The sequence below is a fragment of the Mesoplodon bidens genome (genome assembly GCF_964165515.1).
Source record: "Mesoplodon bidens genome assembly, chromosome: 10".
NCBI lineage: Eukaryota > Metazoa > Chordata > Mammalia > Artiodactyla > Ziphiidae > Mesoplodon > Mesoplodon bidens.
This window is the reverse complement of record NC_138172.1, coordinates 25,804,396-25,819,284: the sequence shown is the minus strand read 5'-3', so window position 1 is coordinate 25,819,284 and position 14,889 is coordinate 25,804,396. Positions and strand designations below refer to the sequence as shown.

The 14,889-nt window shown below is 46.3% G+C and overlaps 1 protein-coding gene across 2 annotated transcripts in view; it reads right to left on the bottom strand.

Annotated features, from left to right (window-relative positions):
* PRICKLE2 (prickle planar cell polarity protein 2) overlaps positions 1-13,089 on the bottom strand; it is a 347,221-nt gene extending 334,132 nt beyond the window's left edge. For both annotated transcript variants that reach the window (XR_014016859.1, XM_081246314.1), the window contains exons 1-2: positions 12,977-13,089; positions 12,146-12,231 (exon numbers count right to left, since the gene is read on the bottom strand). Coding sequence is in view for 1 of the 2 variants with exons in the window: in XM_081246314.1 (XP_081102440.1) it covers positions 12,146-12,231; positions 12,977-13,018 (128 nt within the window). In the remaining variant the exon portion in view is untranslated. The remainder of the gene's footprint in view (positions 1-12,145; positions 12,232-12,976) is intronic.
* Between the last annotated feature and the right edge of the window lie 1,800 nt (positions 13,090-14,889).

The window sequence follows — 14,889 nt, the reverse complement described above, 5'->3', positions numbered from 1 at the left end:
CAACAGTCAGGGTTGTAAGATTTAACCTTGGTTTGAGTACTAACTAGTTGCGTGACCTTGGGAAAGTAACTCACTTGCAGGCTCTCAGTTTCCTCATGAAACCAACGTGGATGATGGTGTTTCTCTCATAACAGGTTTCAAGAATTAAATAAGAATACAAGAAACACGCTTAGAATATAATGTCCCTAGCATATTGTAAATGTTCAATTCATGATAGCTAACATGATGATAAAAAAATCATAATTTGCTTTCATTTTTATTTCACATAATTTATTCTGAAAAGCCTAGATCCATTCATGCTGGATTTAACAGACATCAGGGAATGAGGAAGTACAATTAATGTTATAGTTCTTCGGACTGTGTTTACGGAGAAGTGGCACAGGGCCGGGGGGATAAGGATGGGGGAGGGATAGAGTGAGTCAGCTCCGGGAGGATTTTGTGGGCCCTGTTTCTAGGATGATGAAGAATTTCCTTTTCTAAGGAAGCCCACATTTTTTCCCTTTGAAAGCGAATCGGTTATATAGCCTAGAGATTAATTAAAAGGCCCTAGGGCGAGAAGCTCTTCCCACAAATAACTGTCTACACACTACCACTTCATTTCCTATACATCTCCCTGGCAAGGCCCAACAAAAGCTCAAAGAAGATGGATGGACTTCATAGGGTGACCCAGGGGTCAACTGATTCAGACAGCTGAATTCATCAATATGGGCAGCAAATTCCATCTCAGAGTTCCCTCTGCTAAGAGCAGCTTGTACAATCTTGTCCTGTTGCAAACATTTAACTTGCCCAGAAAAGACAAGTAAGTTGTATTTCCCACAAAGATGCCCGAGTCAAGGCCCAGCCCTTCCACACCACTGTACTTTCACAAATAACACGTTTAGAAAGTCCAAATTGGGCACACTGCTTACAAATATGAAACTGTGTATATATATTTACATATATGTGTGTGTATATATATATATATATATATATATGCTTTACTTCCATAATTATAATGGGTTGAATAGTGGTCCCTTCAAAGATCCACCTGGAATCTCTAAATGTGATCTCATTTAGAAAAGAGTCTTTGTAGATATAATTAAGTTGATGAAATCATCCTAGATTAGGGTAGGCTCAAATCCAATGACAAGCCCTTCAAAGAGAAGGGGACAGAAACCCAGAGGAAGAACACTATGTGGTGACAGATGCAGAGAACGGAGTGACACATCTGTAAGCCACAAAGGCCAAGCACTGCCAAGAGTCCCCAGAAGCTAAGACAGGCAAGGGATGGATTCTCTCTCAAAGCCAAAAGAGGGAACGAACCCTGCCGACACCTTGATTTTAGACTTCCAGCCTTCAGAACTGTAAGAGGATCCATTTTGTTGTCTGAACCCACACAGTTTGTAGTAATTTGTTTCAGCAGTTCTAGAAAACTGGTACAACTACATAAAACTCTACCATAAAGAAACTAGACTAGAAGGAAATCACACCCTAAAGGTAAAAGATCTATACTCCTTCCACTTCATGTGATGGAGTTAATGCTCTTTTTTAAAAAAAAATAAATCATTTCACATTGCTGAATTTTCCAAATTGTCTACACTGCACACTTAATGCAACAATTGGATCAAAATGAATGTAAAATAATAAATAAAACTGCCTTAAAACGCTGTTATCACCAGGATTTTGAAGTTTAAAAAAATTATACAAAATCCCTAGCAGGTGGACACATCTATTAAATGCTTTTGTCTCTCAGAGCAGAGGAAAACATACATATGTGTCCTTCCCTGTGGCTCCAAATATTCCAGATCCAAGATGACGGAGACTCTCCCAGATATCTATTGTCTCCAAATCTGGGACTTCATAAAGATGAAAGAAGCCTGTCGTTATGATTTCCAAACAACTCACTAAGTTGCTGGAGAAGCTCCAAAGGCCCAGTCATCAAGGATGCAAATGACAGGAGCACTCCTGGGTGCCTGATTGCGGAACAAAAGACTTTGAAAAATTATATTATTAGAGTCATTTCATAGTGTTGTTGAAGAAAGAAAACACCTGCATTCTTTTAAAAAGTCCCCGGGAGGCCTAATTCCTCAGCATGCAAACTTGGAGGACCCGCTCTGGGTACATTACACGTACACATAACGAGTCCGTTTTAAAGAATCGTGAAAGCAGTTTCTGCACCACCAAGTAGTTTACCAAACATAAAATCAAATAATGTTCTCATTAAATGCCTTCTGACAGTCAAATGTGCTTGGGTCTGTTTTGCAACACAGTGTCAGAATTGGTAAAGCAATGGGGAGCAGAAGTTCAAAAACAGGTCCAAAGACTGGATAATGACCGTTTTCTTTATTTTTAGCTTGTTTTGAGCTCAAATTGGCTGCTGAAGGGATGCACTGTAAACTCCCTCCCTTGACTGATCCCTTTGGTGGATGTTTCCTCGAGGAAACATGCAAATGGCATTTCTGAAGAATGCCCTCGACCTGCCTGCTCTCACAAACTCCCCAGAGCCCCCAGTTTAACACCAAAGCTATAAACAAGCTGAATGGAGCCTCCTTTAATGTATGCAGATCTGATCAGAAAATTGCAAGTAGCCTTTTACTGGAAATCGCATTATATTTAATTCAATTTCTCACCTTTCAGATACCCCAATAAGCTCAACACCACACCCTCTAACTTTATAGGAGTTTCACCTTTAAGACCCCAGCCTCAAGTAAGCCAACTAGCCTAGGGTTCTTCAGATATCTGACAACAGTTAGATCTCATCCCTAGGCCAGTGAGAATGTAAGATTCTGTTTTTGCCAAGGTACTGTTTTATATTTAGACCAGGAGGGTCAAAATGACAAAGCTTAAGAGTCTCTCTTGGTTAAAGAATGTGTGATCTCAAGCCCTCAAGACCTGGTTTTGAATCCTGACTCCACTACTTATTATTTGCATGACCTAGGTAGGGCATGTTACCTAACTTCCCTGGGCTTCAGTTTCTTCAGATTTAGAAAGGAGAAGATAAAGTACATGCCTCAGAAAATTGTTCTGAGGATGACAAGAGGTGATGCATGAAAGAAGCCAAGCACACAGCACGTCCTCAATCATATCAGCTCCATCCCAAGAGCATCTCCAGGACAGGGAGGATTTAGCTGCTTGGATGTTTTGCTTATTAGCACAGCTGTTCCCACCAAGTGGCACCTTTATTCCAATCTCCCATTCTTATCATCCTTCCAGTAGTACATATTCCCTCACTCACTTCTTCAAATCAGCAGTCACAACATCAGACGACTATAGCGGCCAGCCAGGAATGTAAATGGGTGAGGCAGGTCAGGTAAACAAGAGGGAATGGTGGGGATTGTGGAAAAAGCCGAACACGGGTGTTCTATCTAAAACAATGGAAGGAATATGAATTGCCCGAAATTTTCATAATTTTTTCATTATTCCAGAGAAAACCTTAAATCTGAATTTTTACCCAAAATATCACAGGTTGGCAACTAATCAAAATTTTAAATCCTGTACAATGTCAACAAAATGTAGGTACAGTCCAGATCTTATCTCAGGAGTTTCCAGGGTATCATCTTGGGTTCAAATATTGTATAAATATCGTTGTTTCTCACGGCTTAGAAAAGGAAGCTTCTGCTCAAGGACTGGTGACTGTGTAAATGGAAGTGTTTAGCATGGCACACTAGGCACCACAAAAATTCATACTTATTAAGCAGGCTTGGGTAAAATGAATTCAGTATTGCCTTCATGATGTGTGATTTTCACCTTGGACATGAATTTTCATGGGTGCCAGGCACAAAAAAGCCCCGTTTTATATACTGACCCCAAAGGCAGCGTCTAACTGTCGTCTTCCTGTTATAGGTTGCAAATTGTTTTTACAAACATCATGCACATATTTCACTTAAGCAAAGAGACTGCGAGGGTATAAGGTCCAATTCTTCTAAACTTCATTTCATCTAAAGTGTACATGTCCCCAGGTGTGTCTGTGATGAGCCATATGAATCTGCTATTCCATCAGGAAGTCTCATTCCTTTAGACCCTAAATCCTCACATCAGGGGGGACTCGACTCCATCTCTTCTGAGTTAAGGCCCTAAGACAAGAATCATCACCCTCATTTTTAGCAAATGAAGGGCTGTGCCTCATGGTGGGGAAGTGACTTGTTCTCTGTCACATAACCTACAATGTCAGGGCCGTGAACCCAGGTATTCTTGTTCCTTATCTAATTCTGTTTCCATTAACCCTCCTTCCAACCACAAACGTATATGGAGCCCACGTTACGCATCATGCCCAATGAGGCACAATGCACACACATTATCCCATTTAAGTCTCACAATAACCACGTAAGATAACCTCATGGTAATAAGTAATACTATTCCCACATTGCAGATGAGAAAACCAAGATAGGTTTTCAGGTGAGAAAACCAAGAAAGGCTCAGAAAGGTTAAGTCACTTTCCTAAGGATACTCAGCCTGTAAGAGGCAGAACCAAGACTACAGTTCCAGCGAAGTACCTTCAAAGCCTGTCCGTTTAACCACACAGCTAGAATGCTCCCCCAGCAGCCCTTACAAGCTTCGTAGAAATTTTTATGACACTGCCTAGAAATACACATTTCTTCCCAGAGTTCAACCCCCATGACTCTCTCATATACAATGCAGGTAGAATCCTTTTGATCTCAAAATGCTCAATGATCTAGAAATCATTCCCTTCAGGGAATGCTCCCTCAGTTCACAGGAAATTCCCTCTGGATACTCATTAATCGCAGAGTTAAAGGATAATCTTCCAGCTTTTTGAGACCACAAAATAACAAATTCATTAGATTCCCCTCATCCCACCAACCTTAAACAACAGAAGCATAAGGATGAATGACAACCTTTCAACAGAATGTGGATATCACTTTGGGAATTCAAGACAAATAAAATGTGTTTTGAAAAAAAAGATGACTGACATCAGTGCTCTGTGTTTTCTCACTATTCATCAGGTACAAATTGTCAGTTAGGGTGATTAAACAAGGATTAATTGCCAGGTTGCTCCACAAGCTGAGATGTTTCAAAGTTTCAGCCCAAAGAAAACACACAAATACACTCCAATTTTTTAAGGAATGGGAGTGGAAGTTGGCAACATCTCTTTGGAGGACAATTTGACAAGAGCTCCACATCAGCGTGTCATAGCATAAGAAAAGCTACTGTCATATGGTGTATAATGAGGAACAAAGGAAAACAGCCAAAGCAGCCATGAACCAAAAATATTTAATTCAGTGATAACCCATATACTGGATTCTAAAAGCTAATAAATATATTAGATCTTTATGTCCTTTATACACGGACATATAAAGATGTCCAAAACCTATTTCTAAGAAAAAAGTAAGCTATAAAAGACCATATGTGGCATGTGTATTTTCTATAAAATCTTGTTAATAATAATTTGAATGAATATGAAGAAATAAATCCCAAGCCATAAACATATATTTCTAGCTGTGGAGGTGAGTAAACTGTTTCTGTACAGGGCCAGCTAGTAAATACTTTCAGTTTTGTGGACCATGAGGGCTGTCTCAACTACTCAATTCTGCTACTGTAAAAGCAGCCGTAGATGATGCTAAATGAATAGGCATGGCTGTGTTCCATTCAAACTTTATTTATGGACTTAAAATTGAAATTTCGTGTAATTTTTTTTTTTTTTTAATTTTGGCTGTGTTGGGTCTTTGTTGCTGTGTGTGGGCTTTCTCTAGTTGCCGGAGCAGGGGCTACTCTTCGTTGCAGTGCGCAGGCTTCTCCTTGCGGTGGCTTCTCTTGTTGCGGAGCACAGGTTCTAGGCACACGAGCTTCAGTAGTTGCGGCACGCAGGCTCAGTAGTTGTGGCTCACGGGCTCTAGAGCGCAGGCTCAGTAGTTGTGGCTCATGGGCTCTAGAGTGCAGGCTCAGTAGTTGTGGCGCATGGGCTTAGCTGCTCTGAGGCCTGTGGGATCCTCCCAGACCAGGGCTTGAACCCGTGTCCCCTGCATTGGCAGGCGGATTCTTAACCACTGTGCCACCAGGGAAGCCTGTGATTTTTAAATCTTTTATAATAGCCATGTCTTATTTCAAAATCAGAGATAATACAGATACTTTGGGATGAACATACATATTTCCTCAAAAGAAAAACCTCTATTTAGGTGCTTCAGCTTCTACCGGGCATATTATCAAATGCTAATGACATAAGGAAGGTGAGCCAACCAGCGTTTCTTAGCCGCTAAGCATCTTTCCCTACCTAGAGGATTCCAAGAATTTCTTAGGCACAAGCGCGTGGACACACACACGCACACGCACTCCACCTACTTTTTTCCCCCTTTTCTTGGCACACCAGTTGACTGAGACAGAGTGGTTTTTCCTGCCCAAGCAAAAAAAAATCAGTGGGAACCCATTTCTCAGCCAAATTACAACCACTAAAGGAAACCAGGCCGGCATCTCCCCAAATTACCACCTCAGTCATCAATCAACACAATTACCAGGGCAACTAAGGAAAGATGCTTTTCAAGGCACAGTCCTGGCTGACCCAGTGAGCGCTGCTTGGGGAACAGCCACTCAGAGGCCAAGCAGCCTGCCTGGAAAGGCGGCCGTTGTCCCCAGACTAACCACTCTGCATAATTAAAATGACTTCACAAGGCTACCATTGCTCTGGGCTTTCCATATCAGCCGCTCATCAAAGTGCAACTCCGGGAGGCTTGTTCTGAAAGCCAGCCTTTTAATGCAAGAGTCAAATCTACATTTATCAGCAAAGCTGAAACGTTAAAGGGATTACAAGGAGCTTAGGATCCACCGGCGGTTCATTGATCTGGTCTTGCCAGCCTCATCTCCACATGCCCTTTAGAAATGGCTTTAGTCTGTTGCCTGGTTCTTTGGTTGCCTTTGATTTTAGCACCACTCTCATCCAGGTTGGAGGGGATGTTTCCTTTAGCTCTGAACCTCCCAAAAGGTTCTCAGATTCCTTTCTTCTAAAACTAAGAGAAGCTACTTGCATATTCCCCTACTAGTGGTATAGACCCGGAGTCGGCAAACATTTTCTGTAAATGGACAGAGTAAATGTTTTTGGCTTTGTAAACTGTACATTCTCTGTTTCAAGTACTCAACTCTACTGCTGTAGGTCAAAACCAGCCACAGACAATATGTAAAGAAGTGGGAGTGACTCTGTTCAGATAACAATTTATGGGCAATAAAATTTGAATTTCATAGACTTTGCATGTCATGAAATATTATTCTTCTTTTGATTTTTTTCCCAACCATTAAAAAATGTTAAAACCATGCATGGCTTATGAATCATACAAAACAGGTGAAGGGTCTGATTTGGCCAGCAGACCAAATAGGAGTTTGCCAACTCCTGTTCAAAGTATGTCCCTGGACCAGAAGCATCAGCATCACCTGGGAGCTTGTTAAAAAATGCAGCATCTTAGTCCTCTGCCCTCAAGCCTGTTGAATCAGAATCTGCATTTGAACAAGATCCCCTGGTGATTCATATACCAGCCAGGTTTGAGAATTTCTGGTCTAGAACACAGAATTTTCAAGTCAGACAGGGTTGGAAGTCAGACAGCCCCACTGACTAAGGGGCTGCAGAACCTTAGGCAAGTTATTTAACCTGAGACTCACTTTCCTTAACTATCAGAAGTGGTGTAAATAATTGCACCCAACTCCAAGGACTGTTGCAAGTGAAAGACTGGAAGGATGTGAGACACTCACCTGGCATTGTCAACGCTTTAAAAATGGCAGCTAATATGACAGAAGATATTACTATTTTTTTAACGTGATTTTTGGAGAGATGAGAATACTCATTTAGGGTTCACAATTTCCAATCACTTCCAGGACCTGACAGGTCACCTAAGTGTTGGAAGAGGTCCCCAAATGCGACTGGAATGTTGGTGACTAGGGTGAGTCAAGGTCACACCCATCTAAAGGGAGACCTCTTGTGTGCTGCCAGTTTCTGCCACATAGGAAAGTCGGCCCCATGTTACCACATCTTTGGATTCTTCAAGAGAAGCTGGAAACCTGGATTTTCATGTTAGAAAAAGCCCCTCATTTAATATACCATGCAGACCAAACAAAACCCATCCACAGGCAGGATGTGAGCCGAGGGCCTCTAGTCTGTGACCTCTGCCTTAGAATAGAGAAGTCACAAGAGGCAGGGAGTCACAGGGAAACCAGCCTGGGTTTTAGAGCCAAATCCTAGCTTCATTCTCAGTAGCCAGGAGACCTTGGGCCACTGTTTTGTTTTTTTTGTTTTGTTTTGTTTTGTTTTGTTTTTTTGCGGTACGTGGGCCTCTCACTGTTGTGGCTTCTCCCGTTGCGGAGCACAGGCTCCGGACGCGCAGGCCCAGCGGCCATGGCTCACGGGCCCAGCCGCTCCGCGGCATGTGGGATCCTCCCAGATCGGGGCACGAACCCGTGTCCCCTGCATCGGCAGGTGGACTCTCAACCACTGCGCCACCAGGGAAGCCCTGGGCCACTGTTTGAACAACTGTGAGCCTCAGTTTCTCATCAGGAAAATCACCACATCTGCCTCTTAGGTTTTGGTGAGGATGCAGCAGAAATGTACGTATCAATAGAAATGCGGGGAGACAGCTCTGGACAGAGTAAGTACACACGCAGCCTCGTCACTGCTGAGGTTGCTTTGGTATCATTATTATCCTCTTTATTCCTCAGTGCCTAGGCATTCAAAGGGCAAATCGTCACTGTAAAAATGGCTATTTCCCCCTCCCTGCTCAAACTGGGTACAAACAAGCAAGTCCAATTAATCCCCACTCACAAAGCTGTCTCGTGGCAGAGTACACTAAGTGCCTAGTTATTAATGATTTTCTTCCGGCCACGGTCCACAAAGATGCCTTAATCTTCCTGTTAATGAGAATTCCCTCAGCAGCCTGGCCACTGCGGAATTTGTCCTGGGCTGCCTTGAGGGGCTGCTTTTTTGGAGCCAGGTCACCTGTAGGGAGCAGTGCCCATCTTTGCTCCCCAGCTGTCCTGCATCAGGTGGAGGAGGGCGCTTTGGCTGACGATTATGAGCCCTCTGCAACACAAGCAACTCCTGTGGGTTTTGGTTTTTTGTGGGGGGTTTTTTTTTGTTTTTAGAAATCCTAAAAATCCCCACATTTGCCACCTAAAGCTGTGGGTGACAATATAAATAGGGAAGGACAATGAGCCCTCAGGAAAATCTCCATAAGAGATAACAGCCCTCCACAGAACCTTAGGCATCTTTGCTCACACACAGAAGCCCCAGAGGGCAGAGAGCCAGCTGGCTGAAGCAGTGCCAGGTGTTGTAACTCAGCTTTCCTCAATCTTTGCCCTGCACATGAATCAGCTGGGGATCTTGTTAAGGCCTAAAGTCAGATTCAGCAAGTCCAGGGCAGGGCCTGAGACTTCACATTTCTAACAGGCTCCCATGAGACGGTGATTCTGCCGGTTCCTGCCTCAGGTTTGAATCAACAGGACCCTCCTCCCTTGCTTCATCTAAGTCTCTGTGCAAATGTCACCTCCTCAGAGAGCCCTCTCTGGACCACCTTATCTAAATTGTAATTATTTGTTGAATGAGGGCAGGAATCCTGTCTATTTTGTTCTTTGCCGTATCCCCGGCACAGCGGAGCACCTGGCACAAGCAGGCCCTCAAATATTTGTTCAGTGGAGAGATCCCAGTGTGACGGCTGAGGAAAATGCAACTCAGGGAGCCTGAGTCTTTCACCCAAGATCACAAAGCTTGGCAAAACCAGAGCAAGACCACAGCCCTGGTCCCTCTGCACTTCAAAGCCCCAGCTCTCTCCAGCACACCAGAAAGGGAAGCAAAGTTTGTTTACAACCCGCTTCCTCCCAAGAACTTCAGTACCTTCGTGCTGCAGGCAGGAACGCCAGTCCTTTCTGCTTTTAGGAGCTGCCTGCTGTGTGGACAATGGTTTGCAGGGGGAGCATGCAGAAGCAGAGGGACAAGCTGACACCCATGAGCCGTAATATTTAGGGTGTCTTGGTACTTGGGGGCAAGGAAAATTCACTCTCCTTGCAACAGACCAAAGGCAGCCTTTCAGCCTCTGTCAGGCTAGCCTTTCCTCCTATCCGGATACAACGGTCTCTCCCAGGGGCTCAGAGTGCCCCCCAGTCAGAGGAGTGGAAACGGAGCATACTGTGGATTTCAAACTGCCAAAAAGAATATTGTGCCATAACCCAGAAATGGTTGTCCCCCTTCCCTAAAAGGTCACCCAAAACATGCCCATGAGGGAAAAGGAGGGGGCAAAAAGCAAGGATCTGCTTCCTTTCCAGCAATGGGTGGAAAGACTATAAAAACCGCATTCATGGAGGCTTTTCTGCTGCTAGTGAAGAAACTGCTTCTGCATGAAAACCTATCTCAGCCTCATGAAAGGCTCTTTCCGAAAGAAAGGCTCCATAATGGGCTGAAAATCAAACGCTCGTTTCCCCCTCACAAAACCAGCTGGGTTAAAACAGCTTAAGGGTCTCTAAGAAGCTGTGGTCATGACAGTCTAAAGTGACCGGGGGACACCCAGCAGCCTCAAGTGAGCTAGTTATGATTCCTCCAGGGCAACAGCTGAGAGGAAGCTAAAAATAATTGACAAAAGTAGCTAATGTTTATTGTGTGCCTGGTATGGAGCAAACAATGTGTTTTCAATATCTCATTTCATCCCTACAATAAAGCTGTGAAGTTAAGTACCATAATTATTCCCACCTAGCGGAACAGGGAAACTGAGAACTAGGGAGAGTGACTGGCTGGAGGTCAGAGGTCACAGAGACCAAAAGGAGGGGAACCTGGGTACACACGCACACTGTACCATGGCCCCATAGGCCTCTGGTCAGAAGTTGACCCAAAGGCTCCAGAGTAGGGGAGGAGCCGGAAATCACTCTCCTGTTCACCACTCTGCCTTTCCCACCCCCCATTAGAGCACAAGACGGTTCAAACAGGAAGGGATCAGCACTGTCACACAGGATTTGGTTGAAAAAAATGACGCTTCTGCACCTATTCCCATGTATCGCCACTTTCACATTGGGGACACACCAGGGGCCAGTCCAAAGCACACCTATTTGGGCTACAACATCAGCAGGACTGATGGATGCCTATGTCTGCGCATTATATATTTATAAGGTCGCCCAGCCTTGCCTCTGCCACAGAAGTTATTAAATGCTAGGGAGCCATAAGGGCTGCACTCAGTGTCCTGAAACAAAGGCAAAGAGGCTGCCAGACCCATCAGAGGCAAGAACAAAAGCATTTAATTTCTGAAGGAGCCGGTTGGGAGTTTCCTTATAACTGGGTGCCCAGCACACATGACCAATTGGGAGAAACGAGAGAAGCACACACAGAGGGGAAAAAAAAACAAACCTAACCACACCAAATCAAAGCAGGCCTTTCTCCCCAGTATCCAGAAACAGCATTCTTCAAAGGGACATGGGGGTTGGGGGGGGGGAAGATGCAATAAGCAAAGAGAGAACGGGTTACAATGTTGCAGAATTTTCTCCTGCAACTGCTTTTGCCTTTTCATGAAGTTGCCAAGAAGGATCCATCTCTTCTCTTTCTATCACCAAACAGAGGGCCTGTAAGCCTGCACCCTAACTTTTCCCAGCCAGAGCCCCAGCAGCCAGATGTACTGGGAGGGCACCCAGATCCCTTGTCCCCCAAACATAATCATTCCAATCCAGGCTGGGGCTGCCTGGAAGTCAACATTCACGGCACATTAATAAGAAACATCTGGCCACCGAAGAGGGTTGACACAGCACAGGCAGGCAGTGGTGGATTTGTGGTTGGGACCCAGAGTTACAGAGGCTGAATTAAAAACACAATTGGAAAACACCAGCTAGTCCCAGGAATCCTACACATGCTGTACTGCGGCACTCGGAAAAACTGTCGTGCCTTGAATCGCTTGGGACAGAGTGACTTAGATACACAGAGGGTGGGTACAAGAGACCCAGAACTCTCACATCAGGGAAATGCAGCCTGAGCCCGGCTCTCCTGCATTCTCAGTGTCTGGTCACCACTTCCACCTTCAATATTTGTAGCAGATGTAGTCCCACTCTTAAAAGAACAGCCTTTGCATTCTTTCCATGTGACTTACGCGTGAATTTAAAAGGCGAAAAATGTGCTTGTGTGCATACATACACATATATGACATATATGTATAGGTTTCCCCCCAGAAGTGGTGTTTCTTTAGGAATCCCATGTAAGGGGTCCTACCTCCATTTATGCAAGGCGAACCCTGGGCACTGGTCACCACAGGCGTTACATGGCTGGCCTCTCTCGATCCGCCCCAGTCCGGTCAACTTCAAAACAAAAAGACAACACAAGCATGTTTCCGCCGCCGGGGCTCCCTCCAAAGCCCCACTGTGCCCCAGGCGGGACGGCCTGCCTCTCCCACCCCACCTCCTCTGATTTGACTCCGAAGCTCCTCTCCGAGGTAGAGGATTTGGGGTGGGGCGCTGCCGGTGCCCCTGGGGTGGTCTCTCGCCTGGGGAAGTCTAGGCGGGCTGTCTCTGGCGTGGGCACTAAGCCACCAAGAAATGGCCCTGGCTGGGGCTTTGTCTCCCCCAGACACCTTGGTCACGGGTTTCTAAGAAACAAAAGCAAGACCTTTCTGCTTCCCAGAGTCCCTAAGAAGCGACCATCGCGCGCTCGCCTTGGACCAGGCTGGGGCTCCCGGGAAGGGGGCAGAACGGGACACCCCAAAAAACAACCCCAAAGTCAAGTCCGCGGCTAGAGCTCCAAGAAGCTGGAGCTTGGGTGCTGGGAATGCGACCTGCCTTAACGGAAGGGGCAAAGGAGGGGTGTGGGGGGGTGACATTCAGGGTCACGGTTCCTGGTCTGGCTCTCCCCGGGACTCGGGATCCGGACTTAACCCCTTCTGTCCCTACGAGCGCTCCCGCGCGCCCGGGCCACACCCCCGCCCGTGGGGCCGGCTTACCTGGGGCCACAGGTGCGCGGCCGCCGGGCGGAAGGAGTCTGGGCAGGGGCGCTCGCGGAGGGCCGGGGTACCCGGGGATTGGCCCCGCTCGGGCGGGGCACACTCACCGAGCGGCTGGAGAGTCTTTTCCGGGAGCTCCGGCTGAACATGTCCGGGCGCCTCCTGCAAGCAACGCCGTCCGTCGGTCCGTCCGCACCGCGGCCGCGAAGGGGGGTCGCCTGGGCGGACACCTTCGGCAGGCACCTTCGGCGGCCGGTGGGCTGTCTCCGCCTCGCAGCCCCAGGCTGGCTCCGGAGCACACGCCTCGCCCTCCTCCCTCGCCTGTGCCTCTCGCCCTCCCGCCCGCAGGTCCCTCCCTCTCTCCCGGCATCCCCCCGCCCTCCCCGGGCTCGCCCCGCGGTCCACGGGCCCTTCCCGTCCTTCCCCGGGGGGCGCTCAGCTGTTCCTAGTTTCTCCCTTTCCCTGCTTCTCGGCCGGCCCACCGGGGCTTACTCCCTTCCCTCACCTGGGCCCGCCCCCGAAGTCTCTTCCCTCACCCTCGCCGCGGAAGTTAGGGGCAGGGACCACTTCAAGGCCCTTGCTGCTGTAGCTGGGATAGGGGGGTGGAGGTGGAGGGTTGGGCGTGGAGATTTTTTTTTTAATTAAAATATAATTCACCTACAGTAAAAATCACCCATTTTAGTGCACAGTTCTGCCCGTTTTGACTAATTCATACAGACCTGTAACCAGCAGCACGATCAAGATACCGAAGTCCCATCACCCCCAAAGTGGACTCTTTTAAAAGTCTGCACCATGCGTGAGATCTATTTAGTATTTCCTAAGTGTTGGTAAATGAGGAGGATGAAAAATGGCCCTGTATCTACTTCTGCAGGAGATGCTCATTAAGTAATCACTGACGGCAAGCTTTGAATCCCCCGTGACCACGTGCCCGTTCTTTTTCCACCACTTGCTAGCTAGTGATCTTCCTAAATTAACTGGCTTCTTGTTGCTTCTGTCTCCTTATCAATATCAATTTTAAAAGCTATAACAAGAGTCCTAACCTCACAGCATTGTTGGGAAAGATGAGTTGGGACACCTAACAGTTGTTATACATGTTATAACAGGCACAAACTAAGGGCTCATTAAAATCAGCTGTCAAAAAAAAAACAATTGCAAGCCATGGTGTCCACTTAACGTTGATGTTTCAGCTCACCACCTCCCCTGAGAGAACTTTCCTGATCCCCTATTGTAACATCTCTCACACACGCACTCCCTCATATGGCACGTAGCATACATTGAAATGATCTTGTTTACTTATTTGTCAAAAGAAGACATTCTTGTCTGTGTCAAAAAGAGAATTCTCCCAGTTTAGTGTTTTTCCAGATGAGACACTGAACTTGAGTGAAGAAAAGCAGCTTGCCTGGGGTCATGCAGCAAATTAGTGGCAAGGCCAGTCTACCTATACCCCAAATCCAAAACAAGAGGATGACGCAGCTTCGATACCGGCCCCCCCGCCACCGTGTGAGTATGTATTAGTTGATGACCTTCAGTGCCCCAAGGGCAAGGTTTGGTTTGAGTTCAAGTTTAGTGAAGGGAGTGAGGTCTTGGCCTCAGGAGCAAAATTTACAGGGGTGCCCACAAACTCAGTAATCAAGATTTTTAGGCAATAAATTAAAGAATCAGAATGAATGCAAAACAAGTCCATGATGAACAGAATATCCTTTTAAAGACAAGATCCTATCCTACACGTACACATCTCTGCCTAACTCACCTCACCCTAATCCTAGCCCTGGGAAAAATGCTCCAAAACTCAGTCACCTAAAGGGTAGATTCCCCTATATTGCATTTTTCCATTTACCCACCACCCGCCATCACCAGTGGAGGGTATGCTTGCAGACAGTAAACGCCATGGCCCATTCATCTCTTGATTTTCCCAGGCCTAGCGCAGGGTCTGGCTCATTGCAAACGCTCCACGTTTGTTCAATGACTAAATAGAAGGCAGTAGCTTTGGCAGGGCTGGGGGGCAGAGAGTGTTAGCAAT